Source organism: Giraffa tippelskirchi, chromosome 6, assembly GCF_054371585.1.
Source record: "Giraffa tippelskirchi isolate mGirTip1 chromosome 6, T2T-mGirTip1v1.2.pri, whole genome shotgun sequence".
NCBI lineage: Eukaryota > Metazoa > Chordata > Mammalia > Artiodactyla > Giraffidae > Giraffa > Giraffa tippelskirchi.
The window spans coordinates 91,908,508-91,923,257 of NC_137280.1; the positions used below are offsets into that span (position 1 = coordinate 91,908,508).

At 50.3% G+C, this 14,750-nt stretch overlaps 1 protein-coding gene across 3 annotated transcripts in view; it reads left to right on the top strand.

The window, feature by feature from the left end:
* Positions 1-13,251, top strand: part of LDLR (low density lipoprotein receptor) — a 33,232-nt gene extending 19,981 nt beyond the window's left edge. For all 3 annotated transcript variants that reach the window (XM_081498374.1, XM_081498375.1, XM_081498376.1), the window contains exons 7-18: positions 560-679; positions 1,330-1,455; positions 2,317-2,488; positions 2,590-2,817; positions 4,937-5,055; positions 5,338-5,477; positions 5,881-6,022; positions 6,137-6,289; positions 6,752-6,871; positions 9,230-9,307; positions 10,691-10,848; positions 11,488-13,251. In XM_081498374.1, the coding sequence (XP_081354500.1) occupies positions 560-679; positions 1,330-1,455; positions 2,317-2,488; positions 2,590-2,817; positions 4,937-5,055; positions 5,338-5,477; positions 5,881-6,022; positions 6,137-6,289; positions 6,752-6,871; positions 9,230-9,307; positions 10,691-10,848; positions 11,488-11,523 (1,592 nt within the window). In that variant the 3' untranslated portion in view covers positions 11,524-13,251. The remainder of the gene's footprint in view (positions 1-559; positions 680-1,329; positions 1,456-2,316; positions 2,489-2,589; positions 2,818-4,936; positions 5,056-5,337; positions 5,478-5,880; positions 6,023-6,136; positions 6,290-6,751; positions 6,872-9,229; positions 9,308-10,690; positions 10,849-11,487) is intronic.
* Positions 13,252-14,750: the final 1,499 nt, after the last annotated feature.

The following is a 14,750-nucleotide window of genomic DNA, read 5'->3' on the forward strand; positions in this document are numbered from 1 at the left end:
CTCTGTCCCCACTGAACACTAACTCCCCCTCCCCCAACCTCTGCATCCACCCTCCTACCTTCTGTCTCTATAAATATGACCCCATTAGGGGCCTCATGTGGAGAAGTGCAGTATTTGTCCTTCTGTACCTGGCTTATTTCACTCACTGTAACACCCTCATAGGGCTTCCCTAGTGGCTCAGCAGTAAAGTGGCTCACTTGCCATTGCAGGAGACTCAGGTTCGATCCCTGGGTTGGGAAGATTCCCTGGAAGAGGAAATGGCAACCTACCCCAGTATTCTTGCCTGGGAAATCCCATGAACAGAGGGCCTGGTGGGCTACAGTCTATAGGGTCGCAAAGAGTGGGACAAGACTTAGTGATTAAACATCGACAATATCCTCATGGTTCATTCATGGTGTCACATGTGACAGTGGCTCTAAGACCTCTTAGGAGTCATGGTAACTTCACCAGCCATGCAGTCATCGTGTTGGTTATAATGAGGTAGAAATACTGCAGGATGTTGGGGGAGGGGTGGCTGGAGGCCAGACTGTGACCAATGCTCCTCCCGGATCTGGAACAGGGACCAACGAGTGTCTGGACAGCAAGGGCGGCTGCTCTCACATCTGCAACGACCTCAAGATTGGCTACGAGTGCCTGTGTCCTGAAGGCTTCCAGCTAGTGGACAAGCACAGATGTGAAGGTAATTCCCAAGCCCCTGGCCCTTTCCTTGGAAGAAGAAGGGGGGGTCAAAGCCTGAACCTCAGTTTTCCCATCTGTTAAGTGGGTGCAGGTGCCATTTCCTCCTCACAGGGCTGGTAGGAGGCCAGGTGGTTGAGCCAGCTGTCGCCAACTTGGCCCTTGGGGAGCACTTGCTTTTGCCCTTTGGGGATTAATAATTAAGAAAGAAATCTCAGCTGATGCAACTTCTCCCAGTTGACTATGCCCTGAAGTGAATGGTGAGGTTGGGATCACTGTTGGAGATGATGCTTGGCCATTTTCAAGATTTCTGTGATCAGGGACTTCCAGTGGCTCAGACTTCACGCTCTCAAAGCAGGGGGCCTGGGTTCGATCCCTGGTCAAGGGACTAGATCCCACATGCTGCAATTAAGAGTTCGTATGCTGCAATTAAAGATTCCACGTGCTGCAACTAAGACCCGCTGCAGCCAAATCAATAAATAAAAATTAAAAAAAAAATTATTGGTCAGAGCCTCCTGTCCTGGAGGTTTTCTCGAGAAGGGATGGGTTGTCTGCCATTTGCCACAGGGAGGCGTGGCTCTTGGTCAGAGCCCATGGCTCCATCTGCGCCCTGCTGGGAAGATGCCCCAGTTCTCTCTGTGTCCCAACTCTCAGATATCGATGAATGTCAGAACCCTGACACCTGCAGCCAGCTCTGCATGAACCTCGAGGGCAGCTACAAATGCGAGTGCGAAGAGGGCTTCCAGCTGGAGCCCCTCACCAAGGCCTGCAAGGCCGTGGGTAAGTGCAGGGAGGTGGCAGGAGGGGTAGCCCATGTGGTGGGAATTTCATCATCCAAACTCTGCACCCGGGGGTAGACCGTTTGCTTCTGAGACATCTGGCAAGTGAACACACAGACCAGTTAGCAGTCAGGCTAGGCGACTGCCCATGCTCATCTGACTTCTCTGAAGATGCAGATCAATCCCACCGGGGATGGTTTGCAGCTTCTGGTCTTGCAGGGGCTTCAGGGGACAAGAGATGAGAAGCCATGAGCCAGACAGCCTGTACCAGCCCCAGCAAAAGGAATTTATACCAAAAAAAGCAAGTCTAGGACTTTCCTGGTGATCCAATGGTTGAGACTCTGTGCTTCCAATGCAGGGGGCTTGAGTTTGATCCCTGGTCCAGTAACTAGGATCCTGCATGTGGCATGGCCAAAAAAAAAAAAGCGAGCGAGAAGGGGAAAAAAAGCAAATCCATTGAGAAGAGACCAAAATATAATACCTCATAATGAAACAAAATAGGTGGCACTAGTGGTAAAGAACCTGCCTGCCAATGCAGGAGATGTAAGAGATGTGGGTTTGATCCCTGGGTGGGGAAGTTCACTTGGAGAAGTAAATGGCAACGCACTCCAGTATTCTTGCCTGGAGAATCCTGTGGACAGAGGAGCCTGGCAGTCTACAGTCCATGGGGTCAAAAAGAGGACTAAATCAATTTAGCATGCAATGAAACAAATAGACGTCATTGAGTTTCTTCTACCTGAAGTTTAGGTTAGAACTGCAACCATGCAGTGATTCTTAGAAGCACCTAAATACAGAGATCCCATGTTTCTGGAGGTCGGGGTCCCTTCCACTCCCCTGAACACTCCCCTTCCCGGCTCCCCAGGCACCATCGCCTACCTCTTCTTCACCAACCGCCACGAAGTGAGGAAGATGACTCTGGACCGAAGTGAGTACACCAGTCTTATCCCCAACCTTAAGAATGTGGTAGCCCTGGACACGGAGGTGGCCAGTAACAGGATCTACTGGTCTGATCTGTCCCAGAGGAAGATCTACAGGTGAGCCTGCCCGCTCTCCCAGCCGCATGCAGCCCCAGTCCCTGAGTGGACGGCGGGCCCCCAGAGCTGACACTCTCACCTTCCTTCTCCTCTCCCCTCAGTGCCCAGATTGATGGAGCCCCCAGCTTCTCCTCCTATGACACTGTCATTGGCGAAGATCTCCAGGCCCCCGACGGGCTGGCAGTGGACTGGATCCACAGCAACATCTACTGGACTGACTCCATCCTGGGCACCGTCTCCGTGGCTGACACCAAAGGCGTGAAGAGGAAGACGCTCTTCCAGGAGGAAGGCTCCAAGCCACGGGCTATTGTGGTGGATCCTGTCCACGGGTGGGTATTCCTAGGGCTGGGGTTCATAAATGGATAAGAACTCTGGATAGGGGGAAGTTTGGGCTTAGGTAGACCAGATGACCAGACCAGACCAGATTAGCTTTTTGTTCATTTGTGGGTTTTTTTTCTGAGGGATGGGCACAGGTTTTTCTTTATGTATTTATTTATTTTTGGGTGCCTCAGCTCTTCATTGTTTTCTGCAGACTTTCTCTAGTTGTGGTGCACAGGCTTCTCATTGTGGTGGTTTCTCTCGTTTTGAAGCACAGGGCGTGTGGGCTTCAGTAGTTGCGGTTCCTGGGCTCTAGAACTCAGGCTCAGTAGTTGTGGCACATGGACTTAATTAACTCCTAAGCACGTGGGGTCTTCCCACGTCCCCTGCACTCTCGGTGGGAGGGGGAATCTGTTATAGTGGGAACTTTATCATCTAAACTTTGCACAGGGTGGGGGGTGTAGACCATTCGCTACACCCCCAAGACATCTCTCAAGTGAACACACAGCTCAGTTAGCATGAAAACAAGAAAGACAATGTCCTTAAGAAATACTGAACACTTAAAAAAAAAAAACACATACACACTTCAGGCCAGCATTAGCCAAAGGACAATTTTTGCAAACAAAGTGAAGGTCGCCACCCCATGGCCCGCCCCCTGCAGGTGGGACCATGGCTGACTGAGCAGCTCCAGTGTTCACAGGAACCCCTGTGAAAGCATGGCCTCGTCCCAAGTACCATGCCCTGCAGAGCACACCTGCAGCTCTAACACATTACATGTGTGTCTGGGAGGGTCTCTGGGGCTGGGAATTTCACAGCCCAAGGATGGGCAGCAGTCATTGGAGGAGAGGGAGCAATGGGCCTCAGAGAGAAAACGTTGGCGAGGCCACACTTGGCTGTCCTATCACGGTGTCCACGGCTCAGATTGGAGGGACCCTGGGATGAAGGTGGGCCCAGTAGGCCTTCATCCAACAAGACAAATGCCCTCATATGGTGGCGGGTCATCTGGTCTATCCAGATGCCAGGAGAGAGAGACCCTCCCAGACACACACTCCACTTAGACTTGTGTCACTTGCTCTGCCCCTAAACAGCAGGCGGCACCACCTGGCTCTTCCATTTGGTCTATGAGTTTCCCTTCCTTTGGCCTGATGGGCCGTGATTTATTTAAACTGCTCTCCAGCACATGAAAATTTAATTTTTTCTCCCCTGCCTCATACAAAGTAGCCATGAGTAGGTTTGAATGCCTTTGAACTTGAGTCCTTGCAAATCATCTGCAGGATAACATACACTTAACCTGGCGGTCCAGTGTTGATACTCTGTGCTCCCAATGCAAGGGGCATGGGTTCAATCCCTATTCAGGGCACTTAGATCCCACATGCCGCACAGCCTTAAAAAAAATAATAAGAATAAATAAATAAATTAGTACTTTAGAAAATGTTTAAACAGTAAATTTTATGTGTATTTTATTAACACCACAATTTAAAAAAATCTCTTTGTATATATATATATATATATATATATATATATATATATATATGCGTGTGTGTGTATTTAAAAAGCCAAAAAAATTACCAAAACAAATTTATAAAAGCCCTCAGGCTCAGAAAGCAGTGTTCAGAGGGCAGATTCCAGGGCCCCAGTCCCAACACTGGAATGAAAACCTCCCTTTGTTCTCAAAGGTCCCCGAATCTTGCCAGGTCTCACCAGGTTGCAGGCCCTGGAACCGGCAAGGTTGGCGGGGTTTAGTCGCTAAGTTGAGTCCAATTCTACAACCCCCTGGACTGTAGCCTGCCAGGCTCCTGACTGTCCATGGAATTCTCCAAGCAAGAGTACTGGAGTGGGTTGCCATTTCCTTCTCCAGGGGATCTTCCCCACCCATGGATCGAACCCAGGTCTCCTGCATTGCAGGCAGTCTCCTGCAGTGCAGGCAGATTCTTTACCAACTGAGCCACCAGGCATCAGCAAGGTTAAGTTCGGGGACCAGAAAGAACCCATCCAGGGCCTCCCCCAGTAGGGACGGGAAAGGGGGAGTGGTCCTGGCCTGGCTGATGCCGCAGAGAGAGCAGCTCTTCCGGGTGGTCACAGCTTCCCTCCCTGATGTCCTCCTGTCTGTCCTTCCCGCTGCCCCCCTAGCTTCATGTATTGGACCGACTGGGGCACCCCTGCCGTGATCAAGAAGGGGGGCCTCAACGGCGTGGACGTTTACTCGCTGGTGACCGAGGACATCCAGTGGCCCAATGGCATCACTCTGGGTACATTGGGGGCACAGTAATCCTTGGGGTCAGGCAGGGTCTGGAGGAGAGAGATGGCCAGGGGGCTCTGTGAGAGTGTAGAACCGGAAACTCAGCTCCCCTCTTCCCACACCACACCTGCATGCGGTTCGGGTGGGAGGGGGGTGTGGATCTGAATGGCTTTCCCTGGCGCTGGGTCTGGTTGGGTGGGGGGTTGGTTCCCTCCTGCGAGGAGCGGGATGCCCAAGCCCCAAGGCCCGGGCATCGCCTGTGACCTCTCCTTGCCCCTACTGTGGGTTCTAGATCTTTCTGGCGGCCGCCTCTACTGGGTCGACTCCAAACTGCACTCCATCTCCAGCATCGATGTCAACGGAGGGAACCGGAAGACGGTGCTAGAGGACAAGAAGAAGCTGGCACACCCCTTCTCCTTGGCCATCTTTGAGGTGGGGGCTGGGGGCACGCAATCACTCCTTTTTTTAAATTAAGAAATTTTTAAAGAAAAAAGACTCTGTAATAGAGAGATGGCCAGGGGGCTCTATGAGAGTTTATAACCCAAAACTCAGTTCTCTTCCCCCGACATACCTGCATGCAGTTCAGGCTTGCAAGTCGGGGCAGGAGCTTGGGGGATCCGATGATTTTCCCCTGTGCTAGGTCCTCAGGTTGGGGCCCTTCCTCCTTCGGGGAGCAGAATGCCCAAGTCCTAAAGCCCTAGCATCGCCTGTGACCTCTCTTTGCTCCCTCGCCCTGCCACCCCCACCCCCATGGACCCATTTGGAGGGGTGTGGAACCAGTGGTCGTGTCCCCTATGGTCGATGGTGATATGTCATTTTGTTTATGCCCCTGTAGGATAAAGTGTTTTGGACTGATATTATCAACGAAGCCATTTTTAGTGCCAACCGCCTCACAGGCTCGGACATCAACCTGATGGCGGAAAACCTGTTATCTCCGGAGGATATTGTCCTTTTCCACAACCTCACGCAGCCGAGAGGTAAAGATGGGGTGGCCTCCCCCACTACCGCCAGTTCTCTGCCTGTGCTCTGGAATGTTCTGGAATTTTTCTGACCTCATTCTCGTCCTGCCTCCCTGCCTCTTCCCGCCACAGGGGTGAACTGGTGTGAGAAGACTGCCCTCCGCAATGGTGGCTGCCAGTACCTGTGTCTGCCGGCCCCACAGATCAACCCCCACTCACCCAAGTTCACCTGTGCCTGCCCCGACGGCATGCTGCTGGCCAAGGACATGAGAAGCTGCCTCACAGGTGGGGATCAGCTCTGCAGCCTTTCTTTGCTCGTCTGTCAAGTGGGAGAACAAGGCCCCTGGAGGCTGTTGTAAGGCCCTTCTCCAATGCTGGGTACATCGGCACTGCCTAGCAGAGAGATGGACTCAGGTCCAGTTCTCTCTTTCCCAGCCCTCTTTGGCGGGGAGGCCCTGATTTTAGATGCAGACATTAAGAGAGAATGCAGCCCCTTTTTCAGTCTCCGCATCCTCAGAGAAAGTCCCTATTGGGGGTCAATGTGTCTGTAACACTTACGAATCTCCCTTTTGAAAGACAATGTGTAATATAATAACATAGACACTAGTGGGTTTGTATTTTCACTGCATTTGTCTTCAGTTATTTCTTTGTGACTCATGGCACTTGCTTCCTACCTGTTTTCAGCAGCAGCACAACTATCATTGGCGCTTGGGCCACAGGACATTCAGGAAATGTTTATTCTTTCAGAGCCTGAATCTGCAGTGACCACCCAAGGACCCTCCATGGTCAGCTCGACGGCTGTGGGCCCAAAGCACACAGCCAGCCCTGAGCTCACCACAGCCGAGTCGGTGACAATGTCCCAACAAGGTAAAGCCTGAGGCCACCTACCCCCCGCCCCCCACCCCAGTTCATTGATAACCAGTATCTCTGTGAAGAGATAGAGTGGATTTAGTCTTGGTTCTTTTGCTGACTGTTTCTGGCATGGCTTGTGCCTCTCTGAAGACTCAGTTTCCCTACCTGGAGCCAATAACAGTGCCTGCCCACCTCCCTGGAAAAGTGGGGATCACATGAGCGTGGGAAGAACCTGAAGTTTCAGGTGTCTGCCCAGCAAGGCCAGGACTAGTGTGAGGCAGGTCAGGAACTCCATGGGGTAGCGCCTAAAGGGGGCACCAAAAAATCCAGGACTCAGCTAATATTTTAATGCAATTTTTTTTTCCATTTTTTACTTTTTCCTTTACACTTTAAAAATCAATTTATTTCTAATGCATTATTATTTTTAAATCATATAATCAAACTGTGGCCTATGGGGACAGTCCTGATAAATAAAGTTTGCTTGGTCCCAATGAGGCAGGTTTTGCAAAGTGTATCATCAGATCCTGTTTTCCTAAAAATTTTGCTCTTTTATTCTTCATGAGATATTGGCATTAATTTTTGTTTTGTTTTCTTTTTCTTTTTCTCTTGGCCATGCCACGTGGCTTGTGAGATCTTAGTTCCCCAACCAGGGATTGAACCCGGACCCTCAGCAGTGAGAGGGTGGAATCCTAACCACTGGACCATCAGCCAGGGAGTTCCCATTGGCATTAATTTTGATTTTTTTAAAAAAATGCATTATAATGTTACTGGTTTACTGAATTTGAGGGGATCCCTTTAAATTTTGTGACTGAGGCGAATCCCCAGTTCCCTTCTTAGCCTGCCCTCAAGGTCTTACTCGACCACCTCCCCAGCTCGATTGATTGGAGACCCGCCGTTCACCGCTTTGTCCAGCAGAGGGCGCCCGACCCTGTTTTTGAGCAGTCCGGAAACGGCACAGGCTTTTCTGGCCAGGAAAAACAAAAAAAGCACATTAGCAAGTTTCAGACATTTTTTTTCCCCTTCAAAGTAGCTGAATCCTTTGTTCCACCATAAAGGGGATACAACAGGAACTGTATGGTAGAGAGAGGCCCAGAACCGTTTTCGATTGAAGTGCCACCGCTTGAAATACCATTTCACAGACGGGCCCATCTGGGGCTTCTTGAATTTGGCAAAGGAGCTCTTTTAAAAGAAAAATTTCTCAAGGACACTGCTGCTACTGCCCTAAATTATTTTTGTGGTGAGGTTTCTTAAATAAGCGCAAATGTAAAACTGGGTACAAACTCTGTCCACAGCATGTATGACAGCTAGAAGGATTAAAACCCAGGAGGTATTTGAATGTAACTGGTGATGGTCATTACTGCTCACTGGCTGATTGTGTGGCTCGAACATGGTTTGCGTGGTCTTCCTAGCGCATTGGCCTGTTTGGAAGCCTTTATATTTTCACTCACACGGGCCCTCACGTTGTCTGGCCCAGGTGCACACGTGTGATTATATAACGATGTCACCTCCAATATCTCTTTTTTTGTTTGTTAGTTTTTTTTGATGTGGACCTTTTTTTTTTTTGAAGTCTTTATTGAATTTCTTACAATATTGTTTCTGTTTCATGTTTTGGTTTCTTGGTGGTGAGGCATGTGGAATCTTAGCTTCCCAACCAAGGATCAAACCCACACTCCCTGCATTGGAAGGTGAAGTCCTACCCACTGGCCCACCAGGGAAGTCCCTCCCCCAAATATTTATTAGCTGGGGCCAGCTGGCACAGGACTATGGGCCTTCAGTGCGATCCAACCCAAGCACTGAAATTGCTGAGAATTACGAGGACAGAAGGTGACCCCTGCCCTCATCCAGAATAGGCTCCTTGTCATCAAACGCAGGAGCCTCCCAGGGGGCTCACCTGCCGATGAAGGAGATGTGAGTTCAATCCCTGATCGGGAAGATCGTCTGGAGAAGGAAATGGTAACCCACTCCGGGATTTGTGCCTGGGAAATCCCATGGGCAGAGGAGCCTGGGGGACACGACTTAGCGACTAAACAACAACAACAACATCAAATGCAGAAGCAGGTTGAAAAATTCCATCAGTGACCCCTCCAGCCACTGGCAATGTATCCACAAGTTTTGGACTCAGAGACCAGCATCCCCCTTCCCTAGTGCTTCATAACTCGAGCCTAAAGGACCCTCTTAAATTCAGGCCATAATCCCAATTGCCCACAAGCGAGGCCTGGACAGAAGCCAGCCTGGCACTGCTCAAGCCTGGGAGATACTCCAACTTCCTTTGGATGTTTGAAGACACTGAGAAGTATCTGCTCATACACCTGCTGTGTTTTCCCACCCTTTCGCGGTGGATCTGGGCCTCACTTTCTCCCTACTCTCCTGCAGCCCTGGGTGACGTTGCTGGCCGAGCGGACACGGAGAGGCCCAGGAGCGTGGGTGCCCTATACATCGTCCTCCCCATCGGTAAGCCTGTGGCCGGTCCTCCCCTGGTTCCTCGCTTCCTGCAAAATGACTTAGGTTCCCGGCAAGCCGTTCTGGTCCCCCTTTCCTCCAGTAATGGGATGGCCCCATTGTGTGTCCTGTTTACCACTGAGCACCCCCCCTTCCTAGCTTCATTCACTAAACAAATATAGTTGAGTGACTACTGTATACCAAGGCCACTTCTGAGCACTGGGGACAAAGCCCAGGGAGAAACAAACACTCGCCCCCTTGGAGATGATAGCAGAGTGGGACATCTGAGATGTCACATGGGGGGGAGGGGGACTGGGCCAGGGTTCCCGGTGTGATCGATGGGCACTTTCACCAACACCCAAAGGATGGGAAGGCACCAGCAAGGGTACCTCCTGATGAGTTATTCTGTTTCGGGGGGCAGTTTGGAGATTTCTACTTTCCTGCCCTCACCTGTCAATCATGACTGGGTTTGCATCATACCCACTTTTCCTTTTGAAAAAAAAATCCTTTCAAGGTGTCCCTTCACAGAGACCAGAGATCTAAGTCCCCACCAGTTGTCCAGCTGTGGCTTGATACACTTGCCCGGGGAGGCTCTCACCTCCCTTGGGGCTGCCCCAGGGTGATGCTCACCTGGCATCTTCCCACCCTTTGGGCATCAGCCAGGATCTTTGACAAACCTAGGCTGCGTGAGCCCCTGGCTGTTGCTTGGATCCCAGGAGAGGAGGCAGCGATGGGATAGGAAATGGCACCCCAAAACCCACCATCAATGATGCAAAGAGGGATCCTGCATTATATGCATTCACACAGAAGCAGAGTGTGCCGTGGTGGCCTCGAATGTTGAGAACAATCCCACTTGTGAAAACGAAGTAACTGACATGTGACTAATACACAAGAAACATGGAAAAATTGACAATAGCCTTCTTGTCATCAAATGCAGAAGCAGGTTGAAAAATTCCACCAGTGACCTCCCTGGCCACTGGGAATGTGTCTTAAATCTTTGGTCTCAAGAGATGGGCAGCCCCGACCCAGTGCCTCATAATGTGAGCCTACTATATACCCAACAGTAGTTGGGTATTTGGGGGGGGGCGTGCGAGGCAGTCACAGTGGTCTTCAAGCTAGAGATTTGTTATACTCACTGATGGATTTTTTTTTTTTTTTTTACACTGGGCAAGTATTGTCTTTTTTTTACATTTTGTAGGGCATTTGGGAAGATCTTAGTTCCCTTACTAGGGTTGGAACCCACTCCCCTTGCAGTGGGTCTTAACTGCTGGACCACCAGAGAAATCCCAAGTATTAGGAAGATTGGAAAAACACAAATAATAAATTGGGAACAAAAACATTTCCCCGTGAAAGGGCCTGGCGTCTGAAGGCGACACCCTTCCCCTCTCCCCACAGCACTGCTCATCCTCTTGGCCTTCGGGACCTTCCTCCTCTGGAAGAACTGGCGGCTCAAGAGCATCAACAGCATCAACTTTGACAACCCTGTGTACCAGAAGACCACGGAGGACGAGGTCCACATCTGCCGCAGCCAGGATGGCTACACCTACCCCTCGGTGAGCCGCCCTGCTGGGGACCTTGCCAGCACCCGGGGGTCTGTCTGAGTGTTCCGCATGCTTCCTAAAGGCCAGGCCCTCCTCGAGAGCGGACAGTCTCACGGAGTGGGGGGAGTGGGGGGTGGGCGGCAGGGCCACAGGATAAGCCAAGGGAACATAAGTCCAAGGGTGAAAGCCGGAAGGGGGACTGAGTTTTTTTGTGGGAGGTCTGGGAGGGAGGGCAGGCAACTTCAGATAAGGTGGCCGGAAGGCTTTCTTGAGTAGGGAGTGTATGGAGTGCAGCAGGCACCACCTGTGCAAAGGCCCTGTGGCTGAACCCTGCCTGTGTGTTTGAGGAGTGGAGAGTGGGAAGGGAAGGGGCAGATGGAGCAGGACGCTGTGGACCTATGGGAGGACCATTGGCTGGGAGTGAGATGGGCCATGGAGCCACATGATCAGATTCGGGTGCTCACCGGCGCCCCCGGTGGTTGTGTGAGGAATAGGCCTGGGCCAAGTTCCAGAGCCCCGAGAGGGTCCAGCAGTAGATGACGCAGGTGGCCTGAGCTGAGGGACCAGGAGAGATTCAGGCGGGGGTGGCTTGTGGCCATGTTTACTGGATGTTGGACTGATGGTTTCCGGCATTTACTGTTTTGTTGACAGAGACAGATGGTCAGCCTGGAGGATGACGTGGCGTGAGCTGCTGCCTCGAGTCCTGTCCCTCCCCGGAACCTGCCGCCGGTCACTCAAAGGCAGGAAGAACACTTTCTCCCCCGACCCTTGACCTGCCCCCAACCCTGCCTGAGACCTCTGCGCCAAAAGCACTGTTGGTGACTGTAGCCCAGGCGCCATCTGCCTGTCTGCCAGAGCTTTGTTTCATATATTTATTTTTCTGGGAGGCAGAACAGGCTTCAGATGGCACCCATGGGAGGCAGTTGGGTTGCTTTTTTTTTTCTTCCTTTCTTTACACATGAAGGAGAAAGGCAGAACAGCTGGGGGATCTGTCTTCTCTGGGAATCTCTGAGCTGCTCTCCTTCTAGACATGCTCCTCTCTGGAGGGAATGACAGAGGGACACGGAGCCGGAAAGCTAGTGGCTTTGAAGGCACGAGAGCAGGTGCTACCCACAGGGTCCCAAGTGGCTGCTGCCGCCATCCACCCTCTAGCCCAGGCCCCACACTCAGGACTGAACGTGTTTACCTCTGCCAGGTGAGCCTGCGTGATGGCCAGAGTTGGTCTGCCACCCCTGGTCAGGATCAAACTAGGGTTTTCCAAGCCGGGTTTTTCCTCCACTTAAGCCAGGAGGGGGTCCTGGGTCCGACCTTCCAGGAGTGGCACCCACTGAAGCCTATTCATTCACCAAAACCCTGATCATCCCCAGAGAAAACAAATGCGAGCCACCAGTCGCCCTTAACGTACATGTATTAAAGTGCCTGAGACTCCCTTACTTTGTGCGTGAAGATGAGCAGCTCCCACCTCTATCTGTATCCCTCTGTCCAGGAGTGGGTGTCTGGACCCCAGCCCTGCCCCTTGCACTTTTTCAGTTCAGGGTTGTACACTGTGTAAAGTTGACATTCTATTATTATTTTGCACTACTGTCTGTTCTGGTTCCCTTCTGGCTGCAAAGAGTCCGGGTTGATGATTGGTACCAACCCGGCCCTTCTCCCAGACCCAGCCCTCTCCCAGCACATAGGGAGATGTGTGTGCGGTGGCTTGATCATGACTTCAAAGCCAAGATTATGACTAGATGATCTGCCTACTGTTTCCACTTCTAGGTAGAGGCCACTGAGCCATTCATATCCCCGACAAGCTGGTCATGGTTGGCCGGTGTCCATCTGAAACATGCATGGCAGGTCTGCCCTGTAAGATGTGCTCTGGGCTTGGGAATTTCATGGGATTCATTAAACAAGAATGCTTTCTGAAATTGCCACACATATCATATTTATGACCACTGGGGGGGTGGGGGTTGGATGGGGGCAGCCTCCCATGGAAATGTCCGAGTGGATTGACTGCCGTACAACCATAGAACGTGGGCACCCCTGCCAGAGACTGTGAACGCCTTTTCTCTTTCTGAAGCATGTAAATAACACCCTCACCACCGTCGTGCAGACAGTGGGGGCTTTTTGTTATGTTTGCACTTTGTATATTTGTTGAAACATTTCTCACTTATGTGTATATATATAAAAGAAAGATCTATTTATTTTTGCAAATCCTGGTTGCTGCAAAGATGCCTCGTCTTTCTGTACAAAGCTTATTCAAGCGTGCCTGCACAGCCCTCTTCCAGAGAATCAGGTTCTGTGTTGTATATATGGGTTGCTTTTTGAGGATGGGTGTCGCTTTTTAAACCACTGTATAGAATGTTTTTATAGCCTGAATGCCTTACTGTGATCGATTACATTTCTTAAATAAAGTATTTGACTAAACCGGAAGTGCTTTCTTCTGCCTTTCTCTGGCTCCCTCCATCTATTGAGGGACAAGACTCCCCCTGGGGAGAAGGATTTGGAAAGGGAACTTTTTCCTACAGCGTCAACACAGGCTGCAGCCTCTGAGGTCAACACAGGCTGCAGCCTCTGAGGGGATATTGTGCTCAGCTGGGGAGCAGCTCTGCTGGGTGCTGAATTGAAGTTTTGCTCAATTTCCTGCTTATTCATTCATTCAACAAACACTGGGCACCCGGTGTGTGCCAGGTCATGTTCAAGGGGTGTGGGACACTGCAGTAAGTGTCTATGCCCTCAAGGAGATGACATTTTAGAAGAGGAAACAGATACAAAAAAATTATTTTAAAAGATTATTCTAGAAGAATATTTAAAAAGATAATGAGACAGAACTGACTGGCAAGAGGCTCTTTTATATGGGGGGGGTGGAGGTGTCAGGGAAGCACTCTCCTTAATTTATTTATTTTAAACTTTTTATTTTAAGAATCTGCCTCCAATGCAGGAGACCCAGGTCCTATCCCTGGGTCAGGAAGATCCCTTGGAGAAGGGAATGGCTACCCACTCTAGTGTGCTTGCCTGGAGAATTCCATGGACAGGAGCCTGAAGGGCTACAGTCCATGGGGTCACAAAGAGTCGGACACAACTGAGTGACTAACACTTTCACTTTTTAATTTTATATTGGAGTATAGCTGATTAACAATGGTGTGATAGTTTCAGGTGGACAGCAAAGGGACTCAGCCATACACATACATGTATCCATTCTCCTCCAAACTCCCCTCCCATCCAGGCTGTCACATAACATTGAACCAAGTTCCCTGAGCTATATGGTAGGTCCTTGTTGGTTATTCATCTTAAATATAGCAGTGTGTACATGCCCATCCCCAATTCTCTAACTATTCCTCCTCCCCATCCTTCTCCTTTAAAAAAAAAAAAAATTTTTTTCCTGAATTTAATTGTATTAAATTCATTGCTAAGATAGAAATAAATTGAGAGGTTTCACATCACAAATCTGGCTTCACTGTGATAACATTTGTCCAGAGCCACAGACATCGGGGTACGTGGACTGCACTCTCCTCAGTCCCCTGCACCCCAATTCTCTTGTGCATCCCAGCTTTGCCTGAGTCTGACCTCAACGGCATTTCAGATCCCTATCTTAGGGCGTGGCAGTCAAGCCACAGATAATCCTGGCGTTTCAAATGGGAAACAAGAATACAGCAGGTCATTGGACAGGAAAACAAATACAAGGATCTAAGCATAAAAGACTAAATGGGACAAACCATAATGAGATGCCACCTACACGCTATTCGTATGGCTGTAATTAAAAAAAAAAAAACCACAAGACTTCCCTGATGGTCCAAGTGGTTAAGAGCCTGTGGTTCCAAGGTAGGAGATGCAGTTCGATCCCTGATCAGGGAACTAAGATTCCTATACACCTTGACTAAAGATCCTTCATGCCACAACTAGGACAAGGCACAGCCAAAATTAAAAAAAAC